This window comes from Galeopterus variegatus, unplaced genomic scaffold (genome assembly GCF_000696425.1).
Source record: "Galeopterus variegatus unplaced genomic scaffold, G_variegatus-3.0.2 Scaffold1619, whole genome shotgun sequence".
Lineage (NCBI taxonomy): Eukaryota > Metazoa > Chordata > Mammalia > Dermoptera > Cynocephalidae > Galeopterus > Galeopterus variegatus.
The window spans coordinates 108,348-123,164 of record NW_007727730.1 but is presented as its reverse complement, the minus strand read 5'-3'; the positions used below and the strand labels follow the sequence as shown (position 1 = coordinate 123,164).

At 50.1% G+C, this 14,817-nt stretch overlaps 1 protein-coding gene across 1 annotated transcript; it reads right to left on the bottom strand.

The window, feature by feature from the left end:
* Positions 1-6,766: 6,766 nt before the first annotated feature.
* Positions 6,767-9,187, bottom strand: S1PR2 (sphingosine-1-phosphate receptor 2). Its single transcript, XM_008578019.1, has one exon. The coding sequence runs from the start codon at positions 9,172-9,174 to the stop codon at positions 8,104-8,106; it is 1,071 nt and encodes a 356-aa protein (XP_008576241.1). The 5' UTR covers positions 9,175-9,187; the 3' UTR covers positions 6,767-8,103.
* Positions 9,188-14,817: the final 5,630 nt, after the last annotated feature.

Genomic DNA, 14,817 nt, shown 5'->3' with positions numbered 1-14,817 from the left:
AAAAAAAAAAAAAAAACCAAAAAAAAAAAAAAAAAAAACAGAAATGTTCCCAGAAGGGCTAGCCAGTTAGGTCAGTTGTTTAGTGAGCAGTCTTACAACACCAGGGTCATGCGATCAGATCCCTGTACTGGCTTCAGCCCTTGAAACTTTGGCATTTGCAGTTTTTGTTGCCTGGAGGTCCCTACCCCCTACTATTTCCCTGACTTTGTTCAGTCCTCAGCTCACATATTGCTTCACACCCCCTGCTCTCTTTTGTCCTGTAATTTCATTCATTCACTTATCACTTCCTTACATTACATCACACTATATATACAGGTATGCACTGCATAACAGTGTTTTGGTCAAGGCATATAGGACAGTGGTACCTTTACATCACACTATATATACAGGTATGCACTGCATAACAGTGTTTTGGTCAAGGCATATAGGTCAGTCCTATAAGGTACCACTGTAATTAAGACTATAATTGCTATACCATATGGCCCAGGTGTGGAGTAGGCTATACCATCTAGGTTTGTGTAAGTACATTCTGTGATTTTCACACAATAATGAAATCACCTAAAGACGCATTTCTCAGAACAGCATCCCAGTTGTTAAATGACACATGATAGTATGTATTCTCAGGATGGTCTTCCCTACTAGAATGTAATATCTCTGAGGATAGGAATACAATAGAGCCCTCAATATGTATTTTAAGAGGGTGGGATAATTTTTTTAACCAGTTTGCTGAAGTACAACTCACATACCACAAAATTCACCCATTTTTAAGTGTAGAAATCAATGATTTTTTTTTTTTTTTAAAGATGACCGGTAAGGGGATCTCAACCCTTGGCTTGGTGTTGTCAGCACCACGCTCAGCCAGTGAGCAAACCGGTCATCCCTATATGGGATCCGAACCCATGGCCTTGGTGTTATCAGCACCACACTCTACCGAGTGAGCCACGGGCCGGCCCGAAATCAATGATTTTATTAAGTTTATCAAGTTGTGCAACTATCATCATGATCCAGTTTTAGAATATTTCCATCACCCAAGTAAGAGTCTCTGTGCCCTTTTATAGTTAGTCCCCATTCCCACCTCCAGCCCCTGGCAGCCACTAATCTATTCTGTCTCTATAGATTTGCCTCTTACGGACATTTTATATAGGGGAATCATACAATATGGGATCTTTTGCTTCGCATAATTATTTAGAGTTTCATCTATGTTATAGTGTGTATCAGTATTTTGTTCCTTTTCATTGCTGAATCGTATTCCACTGTATGGATATACCACATTTCGTTTATCCATTCAGCAGGTGATGGACATCTGGGTTGTTTCCACTTTGAGGCTACTATGAATAATACTAATATGAACATTCACATACATGTCTTTATGTGGACATATGTTTTCATTTCTCTTGGGTAGATACCTGGAGTCAATTTGCTGGGTCTTACAGTAAGTTTGTTTGCCTTTGTAAGAAACTGCCAAACTTTTTCCAGGTTGTTTGTATTTGAGGTTGGGATTGTTAACATACCCATTTTACAGAAAATGAAACCAGCCGAGAATTGTCAGGTGACCTGCTCAGAGTCTAACCAGGTTGTCAAGTGTTGGATTTGAGATTCTAATCTGGTTTTTCTAACTTCATAGCATGCACTTTTAACACTTACATGGCAACTGCCATTAAAAATGAATCACATCCAACCAACTTTATTTCCCTTTTTTGACAGATGTAACATCCTGGATAAGACATTTGTTAGGTTCGGTGAGATGGAGAAAAGGAAGAGAGAGAGACCTGAGCCAGGCGCAATTTCAGCCAAAAAGCTTTATTCCACCAACGTGGAGGGGAGACTGAGTCGGATCAGTTCCCCCGAACAAAGGAAAGCGGGGGTTTATAAGCCTTTGAGGGTTCTGGCAGAGTAAAGGGCAATTTCAAAATCAGTGGTATGCAAGCTGACACAGCCCTTGTAGTCTGCTAAACCTGGTCAGTTAGGACATAGGCTTCTAATTAGTGTTGCTACTATGTCAGTGCAAAGCGCTCTAGCCCAAAGCCGGCTACCATAGCCCACAAGACATTCCTTTGATGATAATGGTCATGTTTACCCCTTCCCAGGAGAGGAATTTTGCTGCTCAGTTCCCAGAGCAGAAAAGGGAAAGGGCAGGGGGAGTAGGAGGGAAAGTTGCTTAACCTGGCTGTGCTGATGTTAAGCTAACCATGAGGCCTAATGACATTCAGGGAAAGGTGGTAGATGTTGGGTATCTGAATTTTGGGGAAGTATGTCAGCTTTTCAGACAAATGGGAAAAATGGCCAGGATATGAGGATGGGGAGATGGATTAGAAATTCTTTGAAGACTGCTAATGAAATGATGGGTCCAGGCAATGGTTGTCCATGGATGGTCAAACCATCAGGAAAAAAATCACATGGGAAATTTACAAAGGCAGGACCATGCTGATGGCATCTGAACCTCAGGATCAGTCTTAGTTATCAGTAAAAGGGGGAGACAGCAAGACATCTATCCTCCTGATGGAAGTTTCCAGCACCACCCATGAAGAACTGAAACCAAGAATATCAATCCTGAATCTGGGAATAGAGGAATGAGTTACATGACAAAAGGGGATGCCATCTGCTAATTACTAGGAGAAGCTCTCCGGGGAAAACAACCTGGTTTCTTCAACTAATGAATTATCAAAAAAAAGAAAAGAGAGAGAGAGAGAGAGAAAGAGGAAACCTATGTATTAAACAACACTTCAGAGATTCATTAACTATTAAAAAAAAAAATGAAGGACTGGCCAGTTAGCTCAGTTGGTTAGAGTGGGGTGTTGATAACACCAAGGTCAAGGGTTCAGATGCCCGTACCAGCCACCAAAAAAAAAAAGAAAAAAAACCAACTGATAACCAATCCACTTTTTTTTTATTGTTCTGTTTCTTTATTCTCACCTTACAAAAGCCAACTCTTGTCATGCCCAACTCATTTTATGTTATGAAGAAGAAAAGGAAAAAATGCTGAGACAGATGGGGAACTTTTACTCTAATTGATACTTTTGATAAGTATGATAATGGTATTGTGGTTAAGTTTGGTTAATTTTTTTAAAAAATATTTTGCTATCTTTCAGCAATAAAAAGTGGAGTATTTACAGATGAAATGATTTGATGTCTCAGATTTGCTTCAAAATACCCAGAAAATAATTGATTCAGCCAAGAATGGGTGCTGGAAGAATGAAAGTCTGATGAATAACAGGATATTTACAGAGTCTCAAAGGACCTCCCCATAAGATACCTAATAATTACAAAAGGGCAAGTAGTAACAGTGGAGAAACATGGCAGATACTGCCTTAGCCACCTGATCTAAATTAATATTGCCAATGATGGGAATAATTGATGGCAATTACCTCCTGATTGGATGCACCGAGAAGGATACAAAGTCATTTTTGCCAAAAATATATAGCCTAAATCTAATCGTGAAGAAGATTTGGACAATCCCAGTTGAAAGACATTCTACCTAATAACTGACCTATATATTTTTAAAATGTCAAGGTCACAAAGGACAAGAAAGGCTCAGAAACTGTTCCAACGGAAAAGGATTTAAAAAACAGCTGGATGCAAGTAATCTGGGATTTTTTTCTGCTGTAGATGTCAGTTGTGGGACAGTTGGTGAAATCTGATTAAGGTTTGTTGATTTCCTGCTTTTGATCATTTTACTGAGGTTATGTAAGAGAATGTCTTGTTCTTAGAAAACTCAGTGAAGTATTTAGATGATGAATGGATGGACAGAGAGAGAGAGAGATTTTTTTTAAAAATATTTTAAAAATACAGATAGATAGAAGGCTGGACTGCTGATAAGTGAATATCCATCCTTGTCTCGGACCAATTTCCTCTGAAGCCCTTTGATATAAGTCACTTATTTAAGTCACTAATATCTTGCATTTATTGTCATTTGCAGCTGAGTCTAATCTTGATCTCTTTATTGAAAGAAATATTCCAAAAATCATGAAGCAATATGTGGAAGTGATGTCATTCCTAATAATAATGCATTTATTGTCATTTGCAGCTGAGTCTAATCTTGATCTCTTTATTGAAAGAAATATTCCAATAATCATGAAGCAATATGTGGAAGTGATGTCATTCCTAATAATAACAGTGGTAGGACTTATTCATTTTTGTTGAGATAGTAGCATAATGCTAGAAGAGTTCAGCTGCTCAGAGGCTGTAGAAACCAAAGGTGTGGAATCTAGGATTGTGCTGTCCAATACTGTAGTCAATGGCCACAAACGGCTATTTAAATTTAAATTAATTAAAATTAAATAAAATGTAAAATTCATTTCCGGCCTTACACTAGCCACATTTCAAGTGCTAAGGATTATGGAGTCTAGACACTTCTCAGAATATGGTCTGAGGACCGTGCATTTTTTAATTACTGAGGGTGCTTGGTGAAAAACGTACATTCCTGGGGTCACTCCAGACCTATTTAGTCAGAATCTTTGCAGAGCTTGAGAATCTGCTTTTGAAAAGGTTCTTCCAGGTGATTCTGATGCTCCCTGATACTCAACAGCCTCCTTAGGGGAAAAGGAGGTGAGAGTCATCTCATTTTTCTTGTAGATGGGTCCATTCCATTGTAGGCTCTGAGATTTGGGAGATATCAGTAAATTGGATCTTCAATTTGGGATCCTCAATTGAGATCTTGAGGATCAGATGTGGCTGCAGTCTTCAAGGACTGCCTGGATTCAAACCCCAACCCCTCCACCCAGTATTACTTGACCTTGGGTGGGTCACTTGACCTCTCATGCCTCAGTTTCCTTACCCGTCAAAGAGCCTGTAACAGTGCCTACTCTATAGGGTCATTACGAGGATTCCATGAGTTCATAGGTATAAAATCTTTCAAACAGTGCCTGGCACACGTTTTTGCTACTATTATAATAAGTCATATTTCCGAAGGGCTATTTAATAAACACAGGGTATGACTTGTTCGAGAAATTTTCTCTGGTCTTGCCGTATAAAATATTGCCTGCACCCCAAAACTATCACTTCCCCTGTTTTATTTTCTTCCTAGTACTTAACACTCACTGAAATAAACATCATTTGCTTCTGCTTTCATTCATCCCACAAACATCTATTGAGCACCTACTGTGTGTGAGCGTTCCTGGCAGAGGAAACAGCAGGTGCAAAGGCCCTGGGGTAGGAACATGCCAAATACTGTAAGATGCTAGAGACACATTGGTGAATAAGACAGCTGCAGTCTTATCTTCAGGGTGCTCACATTTTAATGGGGGGAGACAGGTAAATGTATACATAATATATTGCTAGGTGATAAGCAGGCTAGAGAGGGAAGGGGTGGTCAGGGAGGTGCTCTCTGAGAAGCGCATTTGAGCAGAGGCCTAAAAGAGGAGATGGAGGAAGCCTATGGGTTATTTGGGGAAATTTTACAAACTCTGGCCTGGCCTGTGTTTCTGCCCCACTCCACCCCCACCGCCCCACCCACCCAATCCCAGATATGCCTCAGGTTTCCAAACAGAGGTTGCCTCTCAATTGCTGGAGGAGGGAAATTCCGATGGGGGTGAAAGGCCATTGGCCTCTTGTATGCCGTCTGCTTTCTCTCCCACCAGCTGTTAGAGTGTTTGAGCTGGTGTTGCTGGGTGGGGCTCCAGCTTCAGGGCCTGGGTTCCCCCATTAAAGCTCCAGACACGTCTTCAAAGTAGCTGCTGGGCCCTCTGCCTCCAGGCCAAGGAGGAGAGTGTCATCCGGGAGAACAGCTAGGGATCCACACCCCCCAGCTGCATCCCATCTGGTCTTCTCCTGGTTCTGGGTGAGGCTTGTGACCCCTGCTTCTGGTGCAAAGAGGGAGATGAGGGACCTCTGTCTAGTCCAGTTCTGGGTTCAAATCCAGACAGGCACTGCCCCAACTAGTGCTGTGTGACCCTGAGCAGCTCGCTTAACTTCTCTGAACCCACATCTCCATAAGAGGTTTTTTTTAAAAAAGATGACCCGTAAGGGGATCTTAACCTTTGACTTGGTGTTGTCAGCACCACACTCTCCCAGGTGAGCTAACCAGCCATCCCTATATGGGATCCAAACCCGTGGCCTTGGTGTTATCAGCACCGCACTCTCCCGAGTGAGCCACGGGCCGGCCCTCATAAGAGTTTTTAAAAACTCCCACCTCCTGAGGAATCTTTTTTTTTTTTTTAGAAGTTTCTTTTTTTTTTTCCAGGCATTTGATGTCTGCTTTTTATTTTACTTCATTTTATTTATTTAGGTTATTTATTTATTTATTTTGGCAGCTGGCCAGTGCACAAATCTGAACCCTTGACCTTGGTGTTATCAACACTGCACTCTAACTGAGGTCTTCATGCCTGGAAAGTGCTTGATTGTCAGCCATTATTTGGGGGAATACTCAGCCCCAGAGGGGTATGTGGCCTGCTGTATCTCCCAAGACCACCTCTCCAGCTCCCTGGGAGCACATTTGAAGTGTACTTGGGATGAACTTGGAAGGTACTTGGGATGGAGAAGGAGCCCCCCACCACCAACCCGGCTTTCTCTCTGAAGGAAAGCAGGGAGCCCTAGGACTCATCAATCACCAGGAGGGGCCAGACAGCTGCCCCAGGGGCAAGGTCAGGGTTGATCCTTATTTTCTCAAAAGCCCCTGCAGTCCTGCTCTGGCAGGGCACAGGATGGGAGGGCTGGCAAAGGATGAACTGCCTGGACAGCAGCCACCCTCCCCTGCCCCATCTGGCCCAGCTATGGGGAGCTGATGGGGGAACTACTGCCTTAAGCCTAAAAAGACACAATGACCACCAGAAAGAGAAATTGAACCGTTTATTAGCCTAGGTCTGAGGGGTATCTGGGGAGCTATATGAGGGGAGACAAGCCCCTGATTGGCTCCTAGCCCCCCAAAGACCCCCTCCCCCAGTCTTTGCATTTACAAGAAATTACTTTGAGGCATGAAGTTTCCCTCCCCAAGGTGAGCTGCAGCCCAGTTCTCAAGTGGGGAGATGAACCCTTTGGCAGCTTCAACATAGACAGGAGGAGACAGAACAGCATCCATTCTGGGGGAAACGTGATGGTGAGCAGGGGGTCACAGACATCCCATTTGCACACACACATACACACACACACACATAGACACACATAAATATATGTTTGTACCGCAACATCCCTTCCATCTATCCACAGGATTTAGCAAAGTCCTCTGGGGCAGGTGAGGAGAGGGCATCCCCTGAAAATGTCCTTGGTCACCCCACCCCCATGCCCCATTCAATATAGGAGGCACAGCAGGCTCAAGGCTGCCCTGCCTTAGGAGACTTGGTACCTTGGCTGGGGCTGAAGGTGTGGAAACGGGAATGGCTTGAGAGTGGTTTTTTTTGTGGGGTCCTGTGCAAACAGAGCTCCCCCAGAAGTTTCTTAAGTTCCACCTGCCCCACTGAGAGGCCCAAAGCCCCCCTCAGCCCCTTGAACCAGTTTTTCCAGCCCCTGGTGATTCCCCTGTGCCCAAATAGTGCAATTGACCAATGAGGTCTGAGAATGGGGATTGGGGCTCATCCCCCCCCACCCCCACTTCCAACCCTGTGGTTTCCCATGGACTGAGAGGAAAGGGAAGACATAATCAAAGTGGCAGCTGATGAAATTTGGGGAAGCTGTAGATTTGGGCCTGTGAGGGCGAGGGAGGAAGCCTCCAGCCCCTCAGACAGTGGGTCCAAATAAGTGACCTGAGGTTGCCCAGAGAAGGTGGCAGGAGGGATAAATTCAGGGAGGGGAGTTTGGTGCAGGGTGGAGGGTCGGACAGGAAGACGTTGAAATCCTCTGCACCGTGGTGGTAAACTGCTCCTGCCCTGAGCTCCTTAAGTGCCCACCCACTGTCACCCTGGCCCTTCACAGGTCCCTCAGGCCTTCCCATGATCTAGTTCTAAAGGAGTCACACTGGGCACTGCACTGGCCTCCAGGATCCCACTGCAGTGCTGTCATCTGACTGGTCAGTGCCTCAGCTGACCCTCCCAGGTGTGAAATGTTTTCAATATCACCCAGGTCTGTGGGGTGGAGGCATCTTGCTTGGCCTGCTTGGCAGCCCCTCGTCTCTGCTTGAGGTCACCCGGTGCCTCTCCACATAGCCCTCTCCTGTAGCCTGGGTCCCATTGCCCATCAGACCACTGTGTTGCCCTCCAGAAACGTGGGCGATGTGGGCATGTGCATGCCCCTCTCCAGCGAGCTGGAGCTGCGGAGGGGCAGGAGATGGTGGCCTGGGGTCCCACCCCGCCGTCCTTGCACCCCTGCCGCCCGCCGCCAGCACTGCAGGGGCCTTAGCACCTCCCGCCGCAGGTCTCGGCTGCGCCACGTGTAGATGACAGGGTTGAGCAGCGAGTTGAGGGTGGCAAAGGCAAAGAAATAATGGGCTTTGTAGAGGACAGGGCAGGACCGGATGGGACAGGCGTAGTCCAGGAGGAGGATGCTAAAGGCGGGCAGCCAGCAGACGATGAAGACACCCAACACGATGGTGACTGTCTTGAGCAGAGCCAGTGTCTGTGGGCCGGCCACATCAGCATGGCTTGAGCGGACCACGCAGTAAATGCGGACATACAGAGCTACGATGGCCAACAAGATGACAGAGAAGATAGTCACCACGCAGAGCACATAGTGCTTGGCATAGAGTGGCAGAGCGGTGGAGCATGCCTCGAGGTGGCCCAGGCAGTTCCAACCAAGGATGGGCAGGCCACCCAGAACCAGCGAGATGAGCCATGAGGCCCCAATGAGCAGCAGCATGCGGCAGCTCTTGTCACTGCCGTAGAGCTTGACCTTGGCAATGGCCACGTGCCGCTCAATGGCGATAGCCAGGAGGCTGAAGACGGAGGCAGAGAGCGTGATAAAGGCAGAGCCCTCACGGGCGAACCACTGCACAGGTGTCAGCCCCAGTGTGACAGGGCCCGACAGCAAGGTATTGGCTACAAAGGCCACACCTGCTAGTAGATCCGAGGCGGCCAGGTTGCCCAGGAACAGGTACATGGCCGAGTGGAATTTGCTGTTGCGGGCCACCGCGATGAGCACCAGCAGGTTTTCCACCACAATGGCGCAGCAAATGATGATGATTAAGGCCGAGGCCACCTGGCGGGAGGACGTCTCCTGTGTGTCCAGCGTCTCCTTGGTGTAATTGTAGTGTTCCCGGACCTTGCTGGCATTCAGGTACTCCGAGTACAGGTTGCCCATGGTGGGGCTCATTGGCCGGCCGGGGCCATGGGGCTGTCAGAACTGCAGAGAAAAGAGACAGACAGACAGAGAACAGGTCAAAGCCATGGCTGCTGCCTGGGTTCTGACCTTGGATGACTGAAGTTCAAGTTCTAGCTCCATCACTCCTTGCCGAATGGCCACATGAAGTCAGAATTATCAGCATCCCCAATTTACAGAAACCCAGAGAGGTCAATTCACTTTCCCAAAGTCTCAAAGCTAGCAAGTAGCAGAGCCAGGGAGACTGGCTCCTCCCTAACCCCAGGCTCTTTCAAAGGTTAACAGAAGCTTCCCCAAACAGCATGAAGATACAACGTGGACTTCCAGAAACCTTGCCCACCTACCCAGAGAGAAAGCCTTGGGGAGGGCCTGGAGGGATGATCTCTTTTCTCAAATACGTGGGAGCCTCGGGCCTCATGCCGTCTTGCTGACCTGGGTCAGCGAGATTCTCCCCGCTGATAGCACCCTCCCATGCTCATTACCACCCACTGCCCAGGATTTCAGGCTGGGTCTGAGCCTTGAGGCCATGGGTACTCCCAAGATAAGGTCTTGGGGAGACACCAGGGTGGCCCTGAAGTCTGAGCATCCTAAGGTCACACCATCTTTAAGGACATAAACCCTGAAGGCAATCCAGAGTTCATTTCCATTCCAACTCTGATGTGCTGGGCAAGTCCCTTAACACTCAGTCTCTTAGCCTCAACATCCTCATCTGTGCAACAGGAAAAAGAAAGCCCCCTTCGTAGGGGCGATAGGAAAATCCTTTGCAATGACACACGAGGCACCCTTTGCACATAGTAAGCACTCTACAAATATTAGCTGTTGTTATTAGCTCCCCTTTTCCCGCCACACAGGGCTCTGGACTGGGTGCCCCCCACCCATTCTTTTGGGAAAGGATGCTGACTAAGCCAACCAGGCAAGATTCCCAACAGCCTGTTCTCATCAGCACCAGCTAGTCCTGCCCTGGGACAGAGGGTCCCAGGGGTGGGCAGGACGCTGGCACCCCCTCCCCGGCTGGGATGAAATCCAGATGTGAGGCCCCTGGAACAAACAGGGTGGAGTCCTGACTCCTCAAGTCACATCCGGTGTGGGGAAGGCTGGGTGGGGGGAGTTGGGGTCCTGGTTGGGAGGATGGGGCAACTGCACTGAAGTCATGAGAGCGGTGAGGGGGCGTGCAGCCCCGCAGGGAAGGGGGAAGGTTTTTGTTTCCATGAAAGCCTGAGTCACCCACCCCCCTTCAAGGAAAACTGAGCCGTAGGGGGAGGGAGCGGGAAGGGAAACACGAGGGCAGAGAGGACGAGAGGCAGACACTGTGGCCTTCCCCCAGCTTGGGGGTAGGGTAGGGGGAGTCTCAGAGGAGCCGATGCAGTGTCTGCTTTCATGAGAGGAGCAGGCAGGAAGCTCCGGCCCTTAGCTAAGTGGAGTGAGGGCGGGAAGAGCCTCCCAGGTCCCTGGAAACACGCCTGGTAAAGACCACGTGAGAAGCCAGAAGCACCGTTCCAGAAAAGGCTGGTTAGGCCGGTTCCTAGTGAGCCTAGGAGTGATGGGGGGCTTCCGGGGTCGCCCAGACATCTCAGTGCCCGGCCGCCCCCTTCGAGGGGCATCCTGGCCCTCAGCCAGAGAGAGGCAGCTGCTCCCCCACGGCGGAGGGACATCCGTCCTAGTTTGGGAACAGAGAAGGGCTTGTGCGCATCCCCAGGGGACAGCTGCCCCGCCCAGATCGCCACACAGAGGCCCCTTGTTCCCTTGCAGGACGGGGCCCCGAGCGCCCCGATGCCCTCTGCCCGCTGCAGCCAGCCCCGGGCTGGCCTGGCCCAGGCCACCGCCTTTCCAGGCCGGCCGTCGGGCCGGAAACAGCCCGCGTCCTGATTGGCTCATTTTCAATCCCGGGGCTCTGAGCAATGTGCTTATTGGCCTGAGCTTTCCATCCTCGGCCTGTGACTGGCTCAATTGGGGACGCCCTACTGATTCTCCTCTAGATGGGGTCGTTTACTGGCGACTGCAGCTCAGTGCTTTCGGAGGACAGAGTTACAAACCGTGTGGATGTCCCTGGGGGGAGTTTGAACCGCGGCCTGACCGCCTGGTCACCCCGACCAAACGCCCCCGGGCTGCCCTGGCCTGCTGGGTCCCTCCTGGGGTTCATAACTGAGAATCAAGGTCCCTTTGCAAGCCTGGGAAGCACGTTCACTGGTGGGCAAGAAGCCCAGGGTGCGTCCTGCGGCCACCCCTCCACCGCTCACGTGGAGGCCACCACCCCTCTCCAGTCTGGCAAAGAGAAAGATTTACTGCCACTTCCTGGGGAAATAAGAAATGTGGTCAGCCCTCGCACCCCAGGGACTGACCGAAAAGTCTGTCTTCTTCCCTGGGTGGGGAGACTGAGTGCACTGCATTCCCACTTTCTGAAGCCCTAAGAGGCATCTGCAAGAGGGAAGGACAGCTGTTCTAGTTAGAGAAGGGGAAACTGAGGCCCACACTGCATCTGAGTTTCATCTTCCCCACTAGGACTTTGCTCAGGCAGGAGCTCAGGCGGGTTGTCACTTCCCAGAAAGAGGAAGCAGTGCCCAGAGGTTGGAGCTGGTGAAAGAGTCACCCCAGGCGGACAGAGGCCTTCCCTGCATCCCCTCCCCCGTGGCAGGCTCCCAGGCCTGGCTAAACACAGAGCCTGCCTCCTGCTCACCTTCACCAAGGCAGTCCTGACTCCCTTTCAGAGGCTCAGGAAGAGGCCACTGGGCTCAGCGGGAGACAGAATGTCTGGGCCTGAAATGAACAGGAGGGACAAGGAACAGGGTTTGCAGGGAAGGGAAGAGAGATAGACAGAGACATACTGTTTGGCCAGAGATTAGGAGAGGGGAAGACTAGAGGAAGACTCAGTGGCTTGCAGGCTCCCCTCCACCCCCTCCCAGTTCCAGAGAGGCAGACCCTGTGGTTACAGTTCCCCGTGGTCACCCACAGATCCCATGCCCCTTGCCATAGGGTGGTCCCCCACTTTCTCTTTTGGCTTCCCTCTGGCTGTCATTCTCCACCAAGTAGCCAGGGGGAGCTTTTGAACTTATAACTCCAATATGTCACTCCCAGCTCTAAGTTCTTCCATGGTTCCCTATGGCCCCTGCCCACCTAGCCTCCTCCCACTCTCCCTCAGGACCACTCCATTCCAACCACACTGGGGAACACCTTTCCCCCAGATCCTTCAATGACTGTCACCTCATCTTTCAGGTTTCAATTTAAGTGTCACTTTCTCACAAGAGCCTCCCCTGAACACCAGTCTACAGTAGTTGCCTTCCCTATGACAACACCTTCCTTTATCATCTTCACAGGACTTGCCACTATCGGAAATGACACAGTATTTCTTTTCGGTCTGGCTTCCACAGTAGACTGGGAGTGTCAGAGGCCAGCGAACAAATCCATTCTCCGCTCCTAGAATGGTGCCTGGCACAAAGAAGGCACTCGGAAAAGGTGGGGAATGGGCAGATGGATGAAGAATGAATGAATGAATGAAGGGCTGGCTGGTTAGCTCAGTTAGTTAGAGCACAGCCCTGTAACACCAAGGTCAGGGGTTCAGATCCCATACCAGCCAGCTGCCAAAAACAAAATGAAAGAATGAATGAAAAAATGAGACCCCAGTGGCCTCCCGAGGGTGGAGGCTCCTAAACACAGCCCAGACCCAAACAGAAAAGGAGGCTGGAGACGCCTCTGGTCCGCTGGCAGGCCCCCCGCCAGGCGAAGCCCAGCGTGTCTCCGTGGAGACGACAGCAGGACCCGCCCCCGCGCCGGGCGCACTCTCGGCCTCCTTATCTGGCCCAGGAATGCGCGGTATCCACACTCGCTCGCTTTGGGGCCGGGCCTCCCCTCTCCCGCGACAGCCACACGCGCGGGACCCCCACACCTCCAAGCGGGAGAAGCGGGACTCCGCTCAGTCCCGCCAAGGTCGCAGCTTCCAGATTCCCGGACGACTGGGGGAGGGGGAGATCCCAGCAGCCGCTGCACCGCGACGCGCCACTCGGGGGACGGTGGGCTCAGCGCGTGGCGCCCGGAGCGTCTGACAAGGACAGACACGGGGGAGGGGGTGGAAATCCCCGGTGAGTCAACCCGTGCTGGAGTAGGGGGCAAAGTCCCCACGCTCTGCCGGGCGCGGGCCCATGAGGAGTCCGCGCCACGCGTGCCTTCACCTACGCCCCATCCCCGGACCCGAGGGGAGAGAGGAGGCGTCGGAGCCACGCAGTCACTCTCCCTTTCCTTCCAGAGCAAAGCCACGCCCCCGCGAGGGGTCTCAAGAAGAGGAACAACTCCGGGAAACTGAGGCAGAAAGCCAGACGCGCCGGCGGTGGGCGACTGCCCTCCCCGGGGGGCGGCGCCCCTTGGCTTGGAGGCTCCGCGGCGCCCACGTTTCAGCCAGAGGCAGCCAGGAGGAGTGCTGCCGCTTCCCCAAACACACTCCCCAAATCCCTGGTCCTCAGTCACACCGTCCTGCCTCCAAGGCTCAGCCGAAAGCGCTCGGATTCCGCCTTCTCCACGGCGCCAACTTCCTGCCGCTGGGGAAGGGGGTGAGCCCAGTCTGGGGGTTCGCGGTCGAGTTAGTGGGGGCCGCCAGAGTGGAGGAGGGGGCGCACGGTGACCACCCGCTCTGTGCAGCAGGAACGCGCGCGGCGCGTGCGCGACCCGGCTCGCCCCGGATCCCTGGCTGGGCCCCGCAGCTCCCATCCCGCCACCTCAGGGGACCGGGGTTCTCCCTTTCTGCCTCCCCCTAGCCACGCGCGCTCACCTGGATATAATCTGCTAATGTTTATTTACCAAATACATTACTATGTGTCAGACACTGTTCTAAAGGCTGGAGATATATCAGAGAACGAAACACACCAAACTCCCAGGCCCCGTGGAGCTGATGTTCCGTATGTATGCAGAATATCCACAATATTGCAGAAAGGAGAAACTGGTGGATTTCCTGAGAGAGGATCTGAGGGATGGGGGATGGGATGGAAGAAAGGCTACTTTCACTCCGTGAATCCTTTTGTACGTTTTGACTTTTGTGACATGTACATACATGTCCTATTCCAACAATAAATTAAATTTAAAAATCAAGGCTGCTCGACAGTGTAACCAATAAAAAGGAGGGAGCGGTTAGGAATGCTCTTGTATGTATATTACAATTCTGTAAAGTAAATAGAAGAAAACAAAAATTAAAATTGATCTACTTATGCCTAATAAGAAATAAAAGTAGTAATCTTGTGTGTACTGATGTATAACTTGTCTTCAACGTATTAAGTTCAAAAAAAGCCCAGTGTAGACCAATATAGACTGCTCGCCTGAATTGCTGGGTGTATTTATAAGGACTGTATAAATACACACACATTTGCCTGCATGTTCACAGGCCATCTCCAGGAGAGGGCACGAGACACTGGTAACAGCGGTTACCCTCAGGGAGGGGAACTAGGGGCCAGGCAGACTAGGAGAAGGGGCCAGCTTTCCACAGTGTACCCTGGGGGACTGTTTGAAATTTTTAGTTTGTATTACAAAAACTTTACAAAGTCATGAAAAATAAAAGGTAACGAGTTCCCAGACTTCTAATTATCAAATATATTTTTTTTTATAAAAAAAAGATGACCAGTAAGGGGATCTTAACCCTTGACTTGGTGTTGTCAGCAC

Excerpts from the sequence above, each read along its gene's own strand:
- S1PR2 (XM_008578019.1), bottom strand. The coding sequence starts at position 9,174 with ATGAGCCCCACCATGGGCAACCTGTACTCGGAGTACCTGAATGCCAGC.